This window comes from Scatophagus argus, chromosome 7, assembly GCF_020382885.2.
Source record: "Scatophagus argus isolate fScaArg1 chromosome 7, fScaArg1.pri, whole genome shotgun sequence".
Lineage (NCBI taxonomy): Eukaryota > Metazoa > Chordata > Actinopteri > Scatophagidae > Scatophagus > Scatophagus argus.
In genome coordinates this window covers 3,869,916-3,886,473 of record NC_058499.1, presented here as the reverse complement: position 1 = coordinate 3,886,473, position 16,558 = coordinate 3,869,916, and the positions used below count along the sequence as shown (strand labels likewise).

The 16,558-nt window shown below is 41.4% G+C and overlaps 1 protein-coding gene across 2 annotated transcripts in view; it reads right to left on the bottom strand.

The window, feature by feature from the left end:
* Nucleotides 1-864: 864 nt before the first annotated feature.
* Nucleotides 865-16,558, bottom strand: part of LOC124062430 (protein inscuteable homolog) — a 41,837-nt gene continuing 26,143 nt past the window's right edge. For both annotated transcript variants that reach the window (XM_046395188.1, XM_046395189.1), the window contains exons 4-13: nucleotides 16,044-16,096; nucleotides 15,828-15,951; nucleotides 15,254-15,367; nucleotides 9,876-10,001; nucleotides 5,697-5,868; nucleotides 4,738-4,916; nucleotides 4,385-4,451; nucleotides 3,523-3,678; nucleotides 2,757-2,833; nucleotides 865-1,745 (exon numbers count right to left, since the gene is read on the bottom strand). In XM_046395188.1, coding sequence (XP_046251144.1) covers nucleotides 1,617-1,745; nucleotides 2,757-2,833; nucleotides 3,523-3,678; nucleotides 4,385-4,451; nucleotides 4,738-4,916; nucleotides 5,697-5,868; nucleotides 9,876-10,001; nucleotides 15,254-15,367; nucleotides 15,828-15,951; nucleotides 16,044-16,096 — 1,197 coding nt within the window. In that variant the 3' untranslated portion in view covers nucleotides 865-1,616. The remainder of the gene's footprint in view (nucleotides 1,746-2,756; nucleotides 2,834-3,522; nucleotides 3,679-4,384; nucleotides 4,452-4,737; nucleotides 4,917-5,696; nucleotides 5,869-9,875; nucleotides 10,002-15,253; nucleotides 15,368-15,827; nucleotides 15,952-16,043; nucleotides 16,097-16,558) is intronic.

Here is a 16,558-nt window from a genome sequence, read left to right as displayed (position 1 = left end):
GTGGTGTACAGTGAGTTCTTTAGACCATTTTTCCCTGAAGCTATACACTATGAGAGCAGAGAGCAGACCAAAAACCAGTAAATCTATAGCCAATGAGCCATTAAAAGCTCTGTCATGCACAGGTGAGCTGCAGATTTGGACGGTTCTCTGTGGGTTCATCACTGCATGCGTCTCCTTTCACGTTATCGCAGTTTATCTGCTTTTTCATTTGTTTCGTCACAGGTAAATTCTGCTCCTGTGGGTTTCCCATGTTCAGAGCATAGTCATATGTGTCATGCCTGGTGTTTTTTGGTTATGCTTTGTCTTTTGATTTCTGTCCATGTGCCATGTTCCATGTTTGTCTTGTGCTTCCATGTATTATGTTCAAGGTTTTTGTCATGTCCTGTTTTATTTTGAAAGTGTCTCTTCCCCTGTGTGCCCTGTATTCATGTAGCTTTGCTTTTAGTTTTCCTGATTGCTTTCTCCCTCCTGATGTGTGTCACCTGTGTCTCGTTGTCTTGTCTATTTAGTCCTTGTCTTCCCAGTCACCTTTGTCTGAGCGTCTGCATTTCTTCCCCATGCCATGCCAGGAACGTTTTGTTGTTTTTGCCTTGCCATGCCATGCCATGCCATGCCATGCCATGCCATGCCTTGCCTTGTTTTTTCCACAGTAAGTGTGTTTTTGTGTTTAGTTTAGTTTAATAAAAGACAAGTGTTTTTGGACCTCCACCACGCCTGCCTGCCGCCTCCTTTTTGACTCTGCATCGGGGTTCAGCTAATTTCTGCATCAGCGATGCCGACCAATCGTGACAATATGGACTTTACTTTAAGCAGAACTGCACACAACATCCCAGTACATAACAGAGCAGATTGTTACACAGAACATTAGGTAGATGATTGCCTTTATTCCATGCATTGCATACAATAATGGTAATTCTCTTTAAATAAAAAAACATTTCTATATTCAAATTCAAAACTATATGCCCCCATTCAAAAATTTTAAATACTAATAGTGCCCTGTCAATTAAAATACTCAAATAACAACCGTGTAATAGTCTGAACTCTATTAATGTAGCCGTAAATGGCTATCCAAATGAAGTGGCTGCTTTTTTAACAGACCAACACAAAAAGGCTTGAGAAATGTAACCATACAAACATCTTGAGATGATCATTTGTGTTTGTATTATCCACTTGTGTGAAGGATCTTTTTCTGTTGTCAGATAGCCAAAATGCTCTGGATACAACGTGTTCAGACAATATCAAATAAATTGCACAGCGGTAGCATATAAACTTTCATTTCAGAACAGGTTATACTTTCACTGAAGTCGTACAAAACAATTACTGATAACTTTACTGTTGAACAAAATAATGACCTTTTTGTAACTAGAACACCTTACACATTCATTGCATTTAATGTAATCGCTGAGTTGCTTCAGGTAACAAATGTATGTACATTTTCAGCCCACCTGCTCAAAGTCTTGATGTCCAGTATGACTTCTGGACAAATCAATCTATTTGGGACACTGGGAGTGACGAACCAAAGCTCCTATCTTGGGAAACGGATACAATGTTTTGTAGTGAAACCGCTCATTTGTCCTCTCTGTGTCATTATGTGCACGAGTTCGATGTGCAGGCCGTCATACAAAGCTCTCCTCCATGTTGGAACACAGCAGGAAGGAGTCGACCAGCCGCGGTTTGATCAGCTGCTGGTGGTCGGCTGCCTCGATGCTGTCAGGACACCCTGCTGCCAGCCTCCTCAAGGCAGCCTGGAGACGGAGACGCACACATCAGTATGGTACACATGCACGGGCATGCTTACGACATCAGATGTTAAAATCACTTTGTGCTGCTGTGTACAAACACACTAAAATCATGTAAATACGCATGCAGTCACAGATGTAGATAACTGAGGAGGCACAACTGCAACAGTGCACATAATATGGTTAAAATATATTTTAAAAAACAAACCTTATGTCTCCAGGATTACAGTAAACAAGAAAGTGTTGTGGTTCTGTGTTAAATTCATCCCCATCACATCAGCTGCTGTTCCAGTTTTTCTTTCTCGCATCTCATGTGGAGATCATCAACAGCACATCAGTAATACGCGCCGCGTCTCAAAAACTAATTCAGCCAGGAGAGCTTCCAACATTTACATTTAAGATTACAAATGATCTGTGAAAGCTCAGCGCCCTTTGAAGGTAAAAATTCAACACCTACAAATGCTCTACTTAACCCTTGGCTAAAAGGATAAAATAGAATCACATTAATTTGAATAGATTGACAAGTGTGGTTACAGAGAGGCAGCCCAATTAAGCTCCTAACCATTATGCGCTTCAAATCCCCTCATCGGCCCTAAGATCTGGTCTTAATAATTATGATCAGAATGAGAGAGCGATAAAGTACGAGCAGGGATATTATTCATGATATGTACATATTTAAACACACAACGTTTGAGATGATGTGCACCGGTCAGCTATCTCAGCGTGGCTTAAAGATACTGATGTTGTGATATGTTTTCAGATATTGCCCTGTGGATGTAATTAAATTGTACAGCCATTTGGTTCACTGATGTTACATGTGAAGGCTTGTGGTATATTGCCCTCAATTTGTACTACATAATGCAGCTGAAACTGTATATGGTATATAGTGTTTTAAGGGCACGAGTGAAATTGGCAGTTTGAATGTTTGAATAGCATATTTGTATTCAGGACATGGAGTCATTCACATGTATGTAACACACACACACACACACACACACACACACACTTTATACCTACCAGGCAAGCGACCAGAACTGAGTCGCTGTTATTTCTCTCAGTAGGGGAGCGACACAGTTCGATAAGACGGGGAACAGCTGAAGACAACAGAGGAAACAATTCAGTTATGAGCTCGTACCTTTTTTAGACAATTGCATCATCTCTAAACAGTGGTGCAATTACTCATTACTATTTGGTTCTAGTTCACTTTCTATACAGATCTCGGTGTACATTTTAATAGAACTCAAATTAAAATAGTATCAGCTCCACTCTTCATCTCTGGCTTTTGTTATTAAATGTTTATTTCCAGTGGTCAAATTCTAAAGCTTAATAAAGCATTCAGACAGCTGCGTCCCGTGAGACAAAGAGATCTGCCACAGACTGAACGTACAGAACATTTGCATGTTAAGGTTAAGGTGTTTCTGACCTCCGGCATGTGAAATAATCTTATGAGACTCTTCAAGAGGTTGCAGATTTAGGACATCGTGTCCATTTCATGCTTTTGTCTTTCATTTAATTACGCATTGAGTACCTCAGGGCTCAATACGAGGTCAAGCTATATTGTGAAGAATATAAATCCACTTAATTTTACTTTTGATCAAGATTCTTCTTTAAAGTATATATATTTGTACTGTGCTTCTGCTTACCACTTTTGAGAAATTTACTTTTTGGTAATTTATTTTTATTTTTATTTTTTTCCATTTGTCAACAATACTTTTGAATGAAGACCTAATCTCGGTAATAAAGGCTCCAACCGAGTTATAAGGAGACTGAAATTGTGCATCACCTTTTAGCTGGATGGCAGTTTGGGCCACATCATTATCTCTGCTCAGACGGGCCAGTGTGACAGCAGCTTTCTGCTGAACACGCTCGCAGGCGGCGCCCTCTGATGGACTGGGGGAGGATGGCTTCTCTCCCAGCAGCAGCAGCAGTCGTTCTATTCCTGGGAGACATAACACACAGTATACTGCATTAACATTAACCAGGCAAGAAGTCAAAGAGTCAGAGGTGGCAGGAAGGGATAGAAAGGAAGAGAGATTTGACAAACGACACAGGCGGAAAGCAAGAAATATACAGTAAGACACATGATTTAAAAAAGACAAGAAATGGAGACAGATAACAGTTAAAAGTGCAATTAGAAATCAGAGTTGGTTGTGCAAAACACTCAAAAGAAAGGGATGATAAAAAAAACAGTGTGGTCTGTCAGGCCTTCAGGTTACTCAGAATTCTTCAGATTTGCTCTAATCTCCACTTCAGGACAACTTGACTGATGGAGACTAAAATAACGTGAAACACATTGTGCAGATTGTAAAATAATATTTTTGGCTGTCCAATGTAAGACTGAACTTTTTTCGATCCTAACTAAAGGACTAAGGCAGACAGTTTATGTGGAAATGTTTACTGACATGGTTAAAACATGTTTGTGTGGTTATGTTGTGGACTCACATGTAACAGTAGAACAGGCTACTTCACACATTCTTATATAATGCTGCCATCTTGAGGATTAGAGAAAAACTGCATGGATTTATTTATTTATTTATTCACCAGCTTATGGGTATTAATGAGTAGTTTAATGCCAGCTGGAGATTTTCGTCCAACAGCAGATTTATTGACACATAACACTGGTATGTTACACTGCATCAGATTACCTTGTTCTTGCAGGACTTCAGAAGCACACTGCTCTAAGACTGACAGGTTTGCCAAGATTGTCACCACCTGAGATCAGAACAATAAAGGAGGGAAAAAAGATTCAATATAAACATTTGCTTTTCCTAACTGTACCTGATTCAGAGGGTATCACTAAAAATGCACAGTTTTCTGCACCATACCAGTCCATTAATACACTTTAAATCAAATATTTCCATGAGACCTTCACAACCTTCACAGCCAATGTGTGCACTGCTCAGGGGCAATTGTAAATAAGTCAGCAAGAATGTTTTCACTTACTATTTTAGTAATTTTTCTATTTTGTGAGAAATAACACCCAAATGCAGATGTGCACCTGGTCTTTGGAGTAGGGCGTGTCGACCCTCTGGCGATCTCTGCAGGCCTGCAACAGGATCTGGATGGCATTCAGCTGCAGGAGGATCTCACAGGCCATGCTGTCGAAGAAGGTGATATTGGCCAAGGCTGCAGATGCCAGGAGGAACACTTCACCACAGGAGGCGCTCTCGCACAACTCTGAGAGAAGAAGACTCTCACTCAGTACAACACACGTAATGCAAAGCAAGTAAACCGCAAAGTGCCCTGACTGACATCCACGTTATGTCTTCCACTTTCAGGTTGTTCTGTTACGACAACCACATCATATCTTACACTTCTTTATAGATGTGAGCGTTTGTTTGAACGTTTTGTAGAAGTTTGAATTGAACAGAATTAAAAGAAGTCTGGAATTGAAGTACCAGCTTGACGAAAAGCAGTCTGTTTGTATTTGGAGAGGGGGAACTAGTCAGACAGTGCAGTAGTCAGGCTGTGGAGTGTTTGAAAGGTATTCGATATTCATTGCAAAGTTTTGCTCTGAACCTCTATTACTGCAGACAAAACATGAAAACTATAAACCCACGATGAAACGTTTATATTGTGCATAAATTAAAGGGACCCTGTGCAGTTTTATCGTTCACCAACAAAATTAACTTCATTGTTATTATCGAAAATTGGTGTCTGTATCCTTAAGTGAGGATACTTGAGTCCTTGAGTGTATTTTCTTCTTCTTCTTAAAACATTTGCAAAGCTGATTTTTGAAGTTTTTGAAATTCAACATTGATTGCATCCATGTTTACAAGTTTGTAATCTCCTTCTTCCCTCCTTTTGGTAGCACATACCTTGGCATGTTGCTCAATTAAAACTCACTAGTGGTTTGTTTTGTTTGTTTGTTTTTCAACCCCTGAACAAATCACGTGTGTCTAAAGGAGCTGTGGTCAGGCCTTCATTAAGTCCGAGGCCAGCATCACGTCCACTCACTGATGAGCGCGGTGACGATGTCGTGCATGCTCTCCAGGAAGCTGGCGAGGTGCTGAGTGGACGTGTGGTGAGGTGAGGTGATCTGAGCCACGACCGCCGCTGCTTCGGCCCTGGCTGCTTCCACGCTGCTCTCATCGGTCAAGATGTCCGCCAGGCACAAGATCCCATCCACCTACACATCAGACAACATGCAGCACACTTCAGAGTTAAGAGGATTTAGTATTTCTTATTGGCTTGATCTGCAGAGTGGGTTTGGTTTTCCACCTTCTTCGGGGGGGGGATTAAATAATAACGATGCTGAAATTAAGCAAATGTGACATCTGGATTTCCATATTGCCAAAAACAACTATGGGCGACTTCCTTTTCTAATGCCCAGTCATAGAGGTAGAATCACTTTTAGTCGGATCTGTTTGCAGATATGCAGGGTTGACAAAACATCTGCAGCATCACAGGCCAACCAGACAGTTAAGTTTTCATGGTGTCGGCTGGACCTTGCAGCTCTGCCCATGAAGTCATCACAATTAAAACGCACCACTCTGTTTAATGGCCACCTCCAGGGTGAATTTACCACTGACAAACTGTTGTTTATGTGGCTGGCATCGACCCAGAGTGTGAGCATCGTCAGGTTTGGAGAGGAGCTCAGAGTTATAAAAGTGCAGGAAATCTTGGCTTACTGAAGTTTACTCATGGGCATAAGGTCACTTATCCCATCTTTGTGTGTGTGTGTGTGTGTGTGTGTGTGTGATCTGCTATTATAGTACATAGGCTTTGGGAAAAATGATGTAGAACAGATCTTCATCCACTTGGGGGCAGTATTGCACAGCTCATACAAACTTTATTACAGCTGTTGATTGTTACTCCTCATCTGGCAGCAGTTGTTCTTATCAAATCTTGCAAAAGTGTTAGTGCTGAAAATCAGCACACACTCTGTAAATCATCCATAGTATCAATTAAAATGCATAGCCATGATGTGCAGGCTTGAGGTTTACACAGTGTTGACGGACACTTGAGTTTTGTCCTGGTGGTTTCAATCACAGTCCTTATGGTTCTCATCATTATTGCTCAAAGAGATTAAATGTTTTTTGGGCTCTGTAAGCTGACATTCCTGTAAACAAAAGTTTAGAGACATCCAGAGTTGAGGCACTGCTCTCAGCCAGCCACACCTGTCAGTCTTATCTGCCGACGAGCATCAGTGCGCTGAGCTTCACAGGGCAATTCCCTATTTTTGTCTCTGTGGACGTCAGCAGCGCTGCGCCGGTGCGACCCACTGACGTGGAACAATCCACTCTCCACACCCCCGTTCATTTTCCGTCCCTCCTCTGTTACCCCCCCTCCCGTCCCTACGCACCACCTCCTCCTCCTCCTCCTCCTCCTCCTTCATAAAATAGGATATTCCCTAAACGTCATTTTCCGTACACCAGATATATCTTATTTAGTTTATCTTCAGGGTCAACACCAAATAACTTTTCTGCATTTTTAAGAGTAATAACAAAGTTTACATGGCCTGCTCATTGTACATTTTTTCCTTGATACCATCGAGTATTATAGCCTGTTGACCACAGAAAATACATTCAGTTGTGGTCCTCTTCTGTTTCAGGAACAGAAGTGCAGAATCCCAAACTCACACCAAATTTAATACGTCACTTCACGGTCGACACTATGAGGCAGGAGTAATATGTTATTAAACAGTGTGTACAGTTTTTAAAACCCTAAATCCTGCCTTACTTAAAATGTGGCATCCTGAAATGACTGGACCCAGAAGCCCTGCCCAAATTGTAAAGACCAACTTGCACCATGGCAGACTGTAAGGGTGCGTAGCTTCAACATGCATGGATGTTCCAGAAAATCAATGTCCTTTATTTTCACTGAGCATTTTTGTGGGCTTTTTTTTACACAAAAAATGTGATCGTGAGGCAAACTCTTTACTTCCAGTCTGACACAATACTGCAGTCGTCAGCCCTCCACACTTTTCTTTCCTTGAGCAGCTGTGTTCATCATCAGTATTCTTCCCATTCACTATCCTCTATAACGTTCCAGTCAGGGATGAAGCTGGGAGGTATATAGTACATCCACCAATGAGCAGTGCAGATGCATGCCGACCCTTTTTCTCCATCACCCTTCGACGGTGACAGTTGTGTTTCTCAAGCCTGAGCGATCGTTGGTGCGCGGTTGGTAGCGTAGACTTGCCTGACAGCCTCTCCCCCCGGGATGAGGCTGCTAATCTGGGGCAGACTTTAGTTCCCGTTAAAGAGTTTTCACACTTGGATGGATCACGCCGTCCCCACACAGACACCACTTGTGGCATCATTATTCACCGGAATCGAGTTATATTTGTCTTTCTGTAAACGCTTGCTTGACACAGGTGCGTCTGTTGTTTATTTTGGTTGAATTCTCAATAGAGAACAAACAAAGAGAAACAAAGAAGGATGTATCATTAGCTTTCTCTCTCCCTGTTTCACCTTTCCTTCACATACACACAAACACAATAAGAAGTCATTCAGGTCCGAATTGTTTGACCTGTCAGCTCGGCGGTCAGGAGGTCCCATATAATGATCTCATCTCTGCAAACCACAGAGACTCACTATAAGTCATGAGTCATATTTTTGTGTATGTACTGCACAATCCAGTCATCAGGAAAAAAATAACACATACTTAACCTATACACCCTAGCATGCTCATTTTCTCACTGTGTCCTGTCCTAAAATTATACAGCGAAAATTGATGGCAGTTCGCCTGCCCTGACATAACTGAACTTGGTGAACTCATTCATGAAAATTTAATCAAGTAAATAGAAAGCTGGAGAACTCGACCACTGCAGTCAAAAATTCCCCATAAAAAGTAACAATCCAACAGAGGTGCTGCATGTTACATCAATTATTCATTACAAGACACAAATAAAAACTCTGTTACTGTTAAGAGTGGCACATGTTTCCGCTCTGCCTTTTCCAATCCGGTCTGCCAGCACAGGGCGAAATCACCTGCAACACCTGTATCCTCTCCAGTACAGGAAAAACGACCAGTAACCGACAGGCCCGTTACAAAATGTTGTCTTCATTCCAGTAATTAATACCATGTTTAAGTGGTAAGTAAACCAATATATTTTGAATTGAAACCAATGTGGTGTCCTAACCAAGTAGACTTTGTACATAAACACAACCAAATTCCAACTATAAACTGAAAGAAAGCAAAAAACTGAAGCTAATGAGTCAACTCATAATTATGAATAAACCCCAGCTTTTGGCTTCGGGTAGGACTTAAAGCCTGGTCTCCTGGTGTGTTTGACCCACTCATCCACCTCAACTTCACCCATAAACTTTTCCCAGCTGCTAACATCTACACTCATGCTCACAGCTGGGAGAGACTTCCACTCACAGTTAGCATCCATACGCAAACAGGTGTCAAGGCAACAAGCACTAGCCAATCACAGCACAGGAGGGCGGCTCACCTGTGTGCAAACAGACACTCTAGTCCTATTTTAAATTATGTTTAAAGGACAAATAAATAACTGGTTAAATATGTGGTGAGTGTGCCATGTTTTCACAGTGGCCCAGAGGGGACAATTTTCAAGTTTTCACTATTTAGAAATCCACAGCTTCATCTTTTTAAGTGTTGTTCCTTCTGAGTTTGTTTCACACACTGAAAACCTCCTCTTGCTGCCACTGTTGGCTCATGTTCACCTGGGAAAATAAACTATCCTCCCAGTCATAACACTGGATGTGAGAGCATGGCTGAATGTGTACAACAGTAGAGAGACCACACTGTGCTGCTGGGAAGAGGAACAAGCGCCTGTCTGAGCTACAACCTCAGCTGATCAGTGTAAACACAGTGAGTCTGGACCCGAGGGTGTCGACGCGTTTTACTGGAAGTACTGTACTCACTGGAGATTAATGTCACCTGTTCCTCTGTCTGTCGTACACATCCACACGGCAACTTTCCATGACAAGAAAATCTATATCAGAGCTCATGCGCTCTTTCTCCTTCTCTTTTTTAAACCTGAATCCAAAAAGTAACTATTTAACTAACTCCCTCTAAACTGTAGTGTTTTAAAGGTAGCAGAAACTGGAAAGTAAAGGACAAGTACCTCAAAACTGTACTTAAGTGCAGCGCTTGAGTAAATGTACGCAGGTACTTTATACCACTGGCTCTGTGTGTGTGTGTGTGTGTGAAGGAGAGATTCACCTGGTCCAGCTGGTTGATGCCCTCCTCCACGCAGCAGATGGAGGCCACAGTCCTCAGGGCGTGAGCGTAGAGGTCTCTGAAGCGGTCCTGCCTGCAGATCTTAAACAGGGCCACCACAGCTCCTTCCTGTGGAGGAAGACAAAGTCATTTGATGTTTATTGCTCAGCGAAGGTCTCCAGTCACATAAAGATGCACTCATGCAGAACTGAAAGGTAAAGTTAAAGGTTCAGTCCCTGCAACAGTAGGAGTCCACTGTGTGTGTCTTAATGTTCTGCAATAAGCTGATGCTGCTTTTCCAGTTAAAACTGAGGAAGTAACCCTTAACATAAAGTAAATCCTCCCATACTGTGTTTGAACATGTGCTTTGCCTCCGCTGACCTGTTCTTTTGTTTTATTCGGGTTTTATTTTTTATTTTTTAATTCTATGCATTCACTTTGCACAATCTACTAAAAACAATTAAAACAAAGTAAAAACAAAACATTACAAACTCTGCAGTACACACATGGTTCAAAGCTACAGCAAGATACAAGATTCAACCGTGTTTCTCCAGGACGTGTTACTCCTGTCCTGCTGATAGTCACACCATGACTGTTAAACTGCATTTAGCCTGAGGGTGAACTCATACGCCACACACTCATTTGCCTTTTGGTTGTTGTGTTTTCCTTCATCTGTATTTGTGGCTGTTCACTCAGCTCGATACGTCCTGGAAACGAGCTGGTCATGCTTAAAGTTTATATGCCCAGAAGAAGGAAACAGAACAGAAACCTGAGGCATTTTTTAAAAAACACCAAGTTCAAATGTCTTGACTTAAGTGTATTAATATGCAACCCTGTCTCTGTCTGAGAAATTATACAACTAACCTGGCAACAGCAAATATGTTTTACAAGAAACAAAATGTTGGCACGGATTATGTTTTTGAGTCTGGAGTCTTTAATATTCATATAATATTGAAATAAAAACTGCTGCATGTTGCATCAAACTGAGTCCATAGTTTCAGAGTTTTTTCATTAAGATGTCCAGTAAAACCCACATAATGAGAAGTATGAGTATGAGTTTTCATATGAGGATTTTTGTTTATTTGTCTTGTTTGGTGCAGTTAATTCTCCGTGGGTTTTTCCACATCGTAAGTTAATGCAGGACAAAAAGGTGGTTAAGACTTAGAAAACAACTTCTTCAGTGAGAGTGCAGCTCTTTTGAGACGTTCACAGGCCTGACATTAGGTTTCATACCACCAAATTATGCACAGTACATCAGAGTCGGCGCATCTTGAAGTACACATGATTGTGCAAAATGACAGATTAAATTGCTTCTTGCTAGACTGTGCTTGTGAGAGCCAGTAGGTCTCGCAGGTCTAAGGCAATAGCAGCATGCTGGTTTTAAAGAGTCCATGAGACCCAAAATGACCAATGGATTTGGCCAGCTTTAGTCAGCAAGTCTGCCAAACACTGAACCTATCAAATAGCTCACACAATCTATCATGTCAGAGAAAAACAGCCAAAATACACACATTTCATGAATGGAAAACACTGAGCAGAAAAAGATGATTTGCCAACCATAATAACTGAGCATTTTTCTGTTGGCTTATGCTTGGTGTAAACAAACAAAAATAGCTCCTGTATTGGCTCCTCGTCTACACTAAAGCAGCCCTCTGACAGAAAACACTTGCAGGTATTGAATTTTATTCAGCTTGCGGATAGACAAAATTACCTGGAGGAAGATGAAGCCTGTAACTACCATCATTATCCTAATAAGGCCATTATACAGGGCTGGCATGCCTCATACTCTGAAAAGGCCGTGCAGCAGGGGCTTGGAGTGAATAATCATCCTGCCCTCCAGCCTGACCGCTCTTCCCTGTTAGCTGCCAACGCAATATTGTTCCGCCATACCCGGAAGAACTGTTTTCAGTAAACCTTTTGAAACTCCAAAGAGGCTCGCTGGCTGATTTAAGCCGTGTTTGGGTACTGATGAAGAGGCTGTTGATCCTATTGTTTTTCTGTGACGCAAATGTTGCCTCAGCTTTCACAAACAAGTCAGTGGAGAATCTTTGAATGGTTTAATGGACTTCTGAGACTGAGCTCTTTGATTTTAAATGATCATTATTTTGTGACCTTTCTTTTTAACTAAATCCTGCTCATGAATATCAAAGATTTCCAGAAGCACAACCTACAACGCGCACTGAAGTTCCACATGCTGGTGCAAAAACAGTTTTCCATCTGTACCCGTTCAAACAGCACTCAAACAGAATTCAGTCTGACTATATTTGAAGAAGGACTGAAGAAAAACATGGCCATTATAACACTGTCTCTGTTTCACGAACCAATTGACTCAATTGTTTTGGTCCCCTAATTGAATAAACCGGTGACACTTGTATCTATGCTTTATTAATTGACCCTAAAAGAGAAATGAATCGGGGGGAAAAGCCTCCAATCTGACTACCTGGTACTTTTATTTAGACAGTAATCAGTTTTTAATGGAAATGTCTCTCTGTTTGCTCCATGTTTACAGATTTCCTCCTGCTCTTCCTTTTCACAGATCGTTTGACTTGCTGCTTTCTCTTCTCCGTCAAACAACTTGCACTTTTATTGTTTCCACTGACTTCATTCTCATTCCTTCAACGAAGCCCACAGAATGCGTTTGTTCTCACACTCATCACCCATTTTGGTACTTGCTGCACTAACATCATCATCATGTGAAACTTGACTTCTCGTCTAAAAACGGCTCCTATCCGTGTGTTTACACAAACAGGCCTACGCAGCGTGTAATTTCCTTCCGTCTCATAGTTATCTAAACTGAACTCTGAGCTCTTGGTCTCTTCTACTTGCTAACACCAGAGGTTGCAGGGGGTTTGCTTCTTGATTTGTAAACAAAACAAAAACGTTGCTCATTAGAATAAGAAAAACACCTCATTTTCATTGAAATATGAATGAGAAGGTCACTTGAGCATCTGTCTCTGCTGTACTGTACTTTTAATCTCTCTAATCGTGTAACTTTGACGACAAGCTGCCTCTCTCCAGGCCTGACTTATTGCCACGTCATGCTGTCACACCCTGCAGTCTGAAGTCTCCAGTGTCAGAAGAGCAAGGAAACACACACGAGGAGCCTGCCAACATGGACACGTTCAGATCAGTATCCATCACGGCAGTAAGTCAACAGTGGGACACAGTCGCTCTCTAATAACCCAGCTGCTGCCTGATTTGTGAGGTGACACATGCCTCAGTGTTAAACACAGTCAACTCATATGAAAGTTTTGGTCTTTTCTGTGTGGCGTTTACATGTCCTCACTGGGTTTGTTGGTGCTTCTGTCTCCTCCCGGATTAAAAAACAAAAATCAGAATCTAAAGTCCCTGGCGACATGAATGTGTTAATCTATACTGTAACCCCATCACCCTGAGGAAAAGAGCGTGAAGCTTATTTTGATCTGCTTTTAAAAGGTTTTGTGGATGAAGATGCAAAACATTTTTTTGTTTGCTTCATCATCATGAGTGGGTCATCAAATTAAAGGCAAATATATGTGTGGTGTTTGAACGTTGTTTGCTCTGACCTGATTGGTATACCGGATGGATGCAGTCCATTCAGTCATGACAAATCGATTGCGATGATGTGATTGGTCAGAGTCTGATTCTCAAGAGCAGAAAAATTTTTTTAAGGTGTGACAGCAGTAATAGCGTGTACTATACATACATTACCAGGCACATGAGTGTAAAGCACTGAATATGTTTTATAAAATTCAAATATTCAACTCATCTGCAAGCTAATTAAATGTATGTTTTTAAAGTATAAAGTACCAGATTCTCTCACTCCCTTGCCATAATTGGTTTAAATCTAATTTATTACAGTTTATATGAAGCTGCCATAATCAATATGTTCATATTAACAAGTGATCATGTTACCACTGGGAAGTGAAAGGAGTCACTTAGGTTCAGTTCACAGCTCTCAGTAGTGTTTCCAGCAGCAAGCAGCTGTTTTACAGCTAAAATTAAAAGATATTTCCCTCAGGAGTTGGTGGAGACCAAAACAGAACAAAAACCAGTGTGAACATTTGACTTAAATTAAACGTGCCACATCATATTACAACATGTTAGTCATTTAAACGTTACATGGCTATAAAGTCCCAACAGACGGGTCAGGCCCTGCGCTCAAACCCTCGTTGTCTTGTGTAAAGTGAGATTTTCATGTCGTGTGGCCCTAATACAGACTCAGAACTCCAGGAGGATTTTTTCAATCAGGTTCCCTTAAAAAACTGAAACAGAGAGGCTGATTTGCTTTTTCGGGGTATCATGTTGTCTGCCGATTTATTTTCTACACAGCATCCCAACATTTTTAGAATCGTGGCAGTGATTCATCTCTATTCATCATGCTGTCCACCTCATTTAATGTTCCTCGTTTCTCCTCTCCCTACAAGGCAAATCACTCGCTATTAACAGCAACAGCAAAGAGTTGGAAAAGGTGAAAATGGCAGGTTCCCACAAAAATATTTAAGCGGCTAACTGCATTTACTCAGATCAAGTGCATGAGTAAAACCAGCAGGCTGTGAAAAATGATAATGAGTGAAGATAAGCGCCAGCAGATGCACATTACTGTAAAGGGTGTGTGTGTGAGAGAGAGAGAATGTGGAAGACAGGTTGGTGCTAGCTAATTAATTCACATAACAGGTGGAGGATGTTTTGTATTGGGTATTCATTAGCAGCCATTGACAGACAGGTTTCCATCAGACACGTCTCTGAGGGCTCGTCCAGCAGCGCAGCAGCAGCTATGGAAGGTGCAGTGGATTGAAAGGTAAAAAAACGCCTGAGCAACTTGCATTTGCGATTAGTGCTCACTGCTAATGGGAGCTGACAGTATTGATCTGACAATCTGGGAGCAAAGGAGATGTGTGTGTGTGTGTGTGTTATTCTCTGTGCATGCGAGCCATCAGGAAGAGTCTTATCAAGAGCATCCTGGAAGCAGCTGTTTAACTAATGTCCAATTGAGATTTGCTGTCTGGTCTGTCTTGTCTTATCTCACAGGGAAAGAGCTTTTAAGAGGCATGTATAAAGAGATAGCTGCAGGTCAGGATGATGAGCAAAAGGTGGAGCTGCCGATCATGACAGGGGTGTGTCTAGAACAAAGTGAGGGGTGGAGATGTAAAATCAGATGTAGCTGCCAAAGCCTGGTTGGGAGACCCGTGAGAAAATCACATCACTTCTAAGAACATAATGCATCATGCTGCTGACGACAGGATGTCTGACCTCACAGGTTTTTGCAGGATCAAATGCATCAGTGAAGATGGACTCATCTCAGACAGATACATTGCAGTGTGTGTTTGCATCTCCAGTTAAACGGGTATCTACCCAGATGACCAAGGAGGTGTAACGATTGTCCAGTACATCCACAGTACCTTGGCAATGATGCTGCAGAGCTGAGGCCCATCCTGGGTGAGGGACAGCAGGTTGCTGATGGCACTGCTGATGGTGTGAACGTTGTCCGATGAGTCGATCTGTTTGATAAGGACCTGCAATGGCCAAGAGAAGCCATTCACGTGTTGAATGGTGTTTCAGTGATTTTTTTTTTTTTTTTTTTTTTGAAGACACAACTTGTAGGACTTTTCTGTAATTATAGCATCTTTTGAATTATTGTTGTGACAAAGTTATAAATAACAAAAAAAAGTCTGTTGTTTTCAGTGGAGCCGAACTGTGTGCAACACTTTGGGAGGTAATTTATAATTTATAGTATTCCTAAATAATATCATATTAATTTCAGATGATGTAGTCTTGTCCTGCATGTTTACATTTCCATCAGATGATAGTCACCCTTATTATCCACACAGAAAAATGGGGCCAAAGTGCACACAAGAGTCAAAAATCAGCCTTGATGGCCTGTGTTGCATTGGGTGCATGTGGAGGGGCTCAAACAGAAACACAGAGGGAAGACACTGTGTGGATACACTGAGCTGTTATAATTCAGTTGCATACCCTGATCTCATTGGCCAAAGCCATGTCGATCATGTTGCTGAAGGAATCGCTGACGTCTGTAAGAATCTCATGGATGGCGTCCCTCATTGACTTCAGGAAGAACTTATCGTCTGTGTGAAGACACCTGTGGATGAAGGAACAGGTTGGACCGCGTTACACACGAACCTACTTTTACCTACGTTTCTGTGTGATGATCTGTTATCGACAGAGCTTTACCTTTCTGTAATATTGGTCAGCTCCATGCACTTTTCCAGCAGAGATTTCTCATACTGAAACAAAAAGAAAAGAGGAAACACGTTGAGATAAAAGCACACAGAGAAGCAAAACAAGCAGCTGTCAAAGGGATGAGAAATAATATGTGGGGATTTTTTTGTTTGTTTTGTTTTACCAGAAAACTCTCCAGAGCTTAATTATCTACTTTCAGTTTTAATACACGTTATGTTTGTAAACTAAATCCTCAGCGTCTTGAGCAGCACAACATTTTATGATGAGCAGCTGCATGTTATCACACGTTAGTGGCAGATAATTCCACGTCAGACATTTTGATAATTTATGCTCTTAAAAAAAGCAACATTCTTCTTCTTTTGAATCAAAAAGTACATCTGTAATTTAGCAGTTTCATATCCGACCAGCCCTATGAAACAACATGAAACAATATTTCTCTCTGTTCTGTTGTGTAAAAATAATAACTGACCACTAAAACTAGAAGGAACAAAATCAAAGTCTTTAAG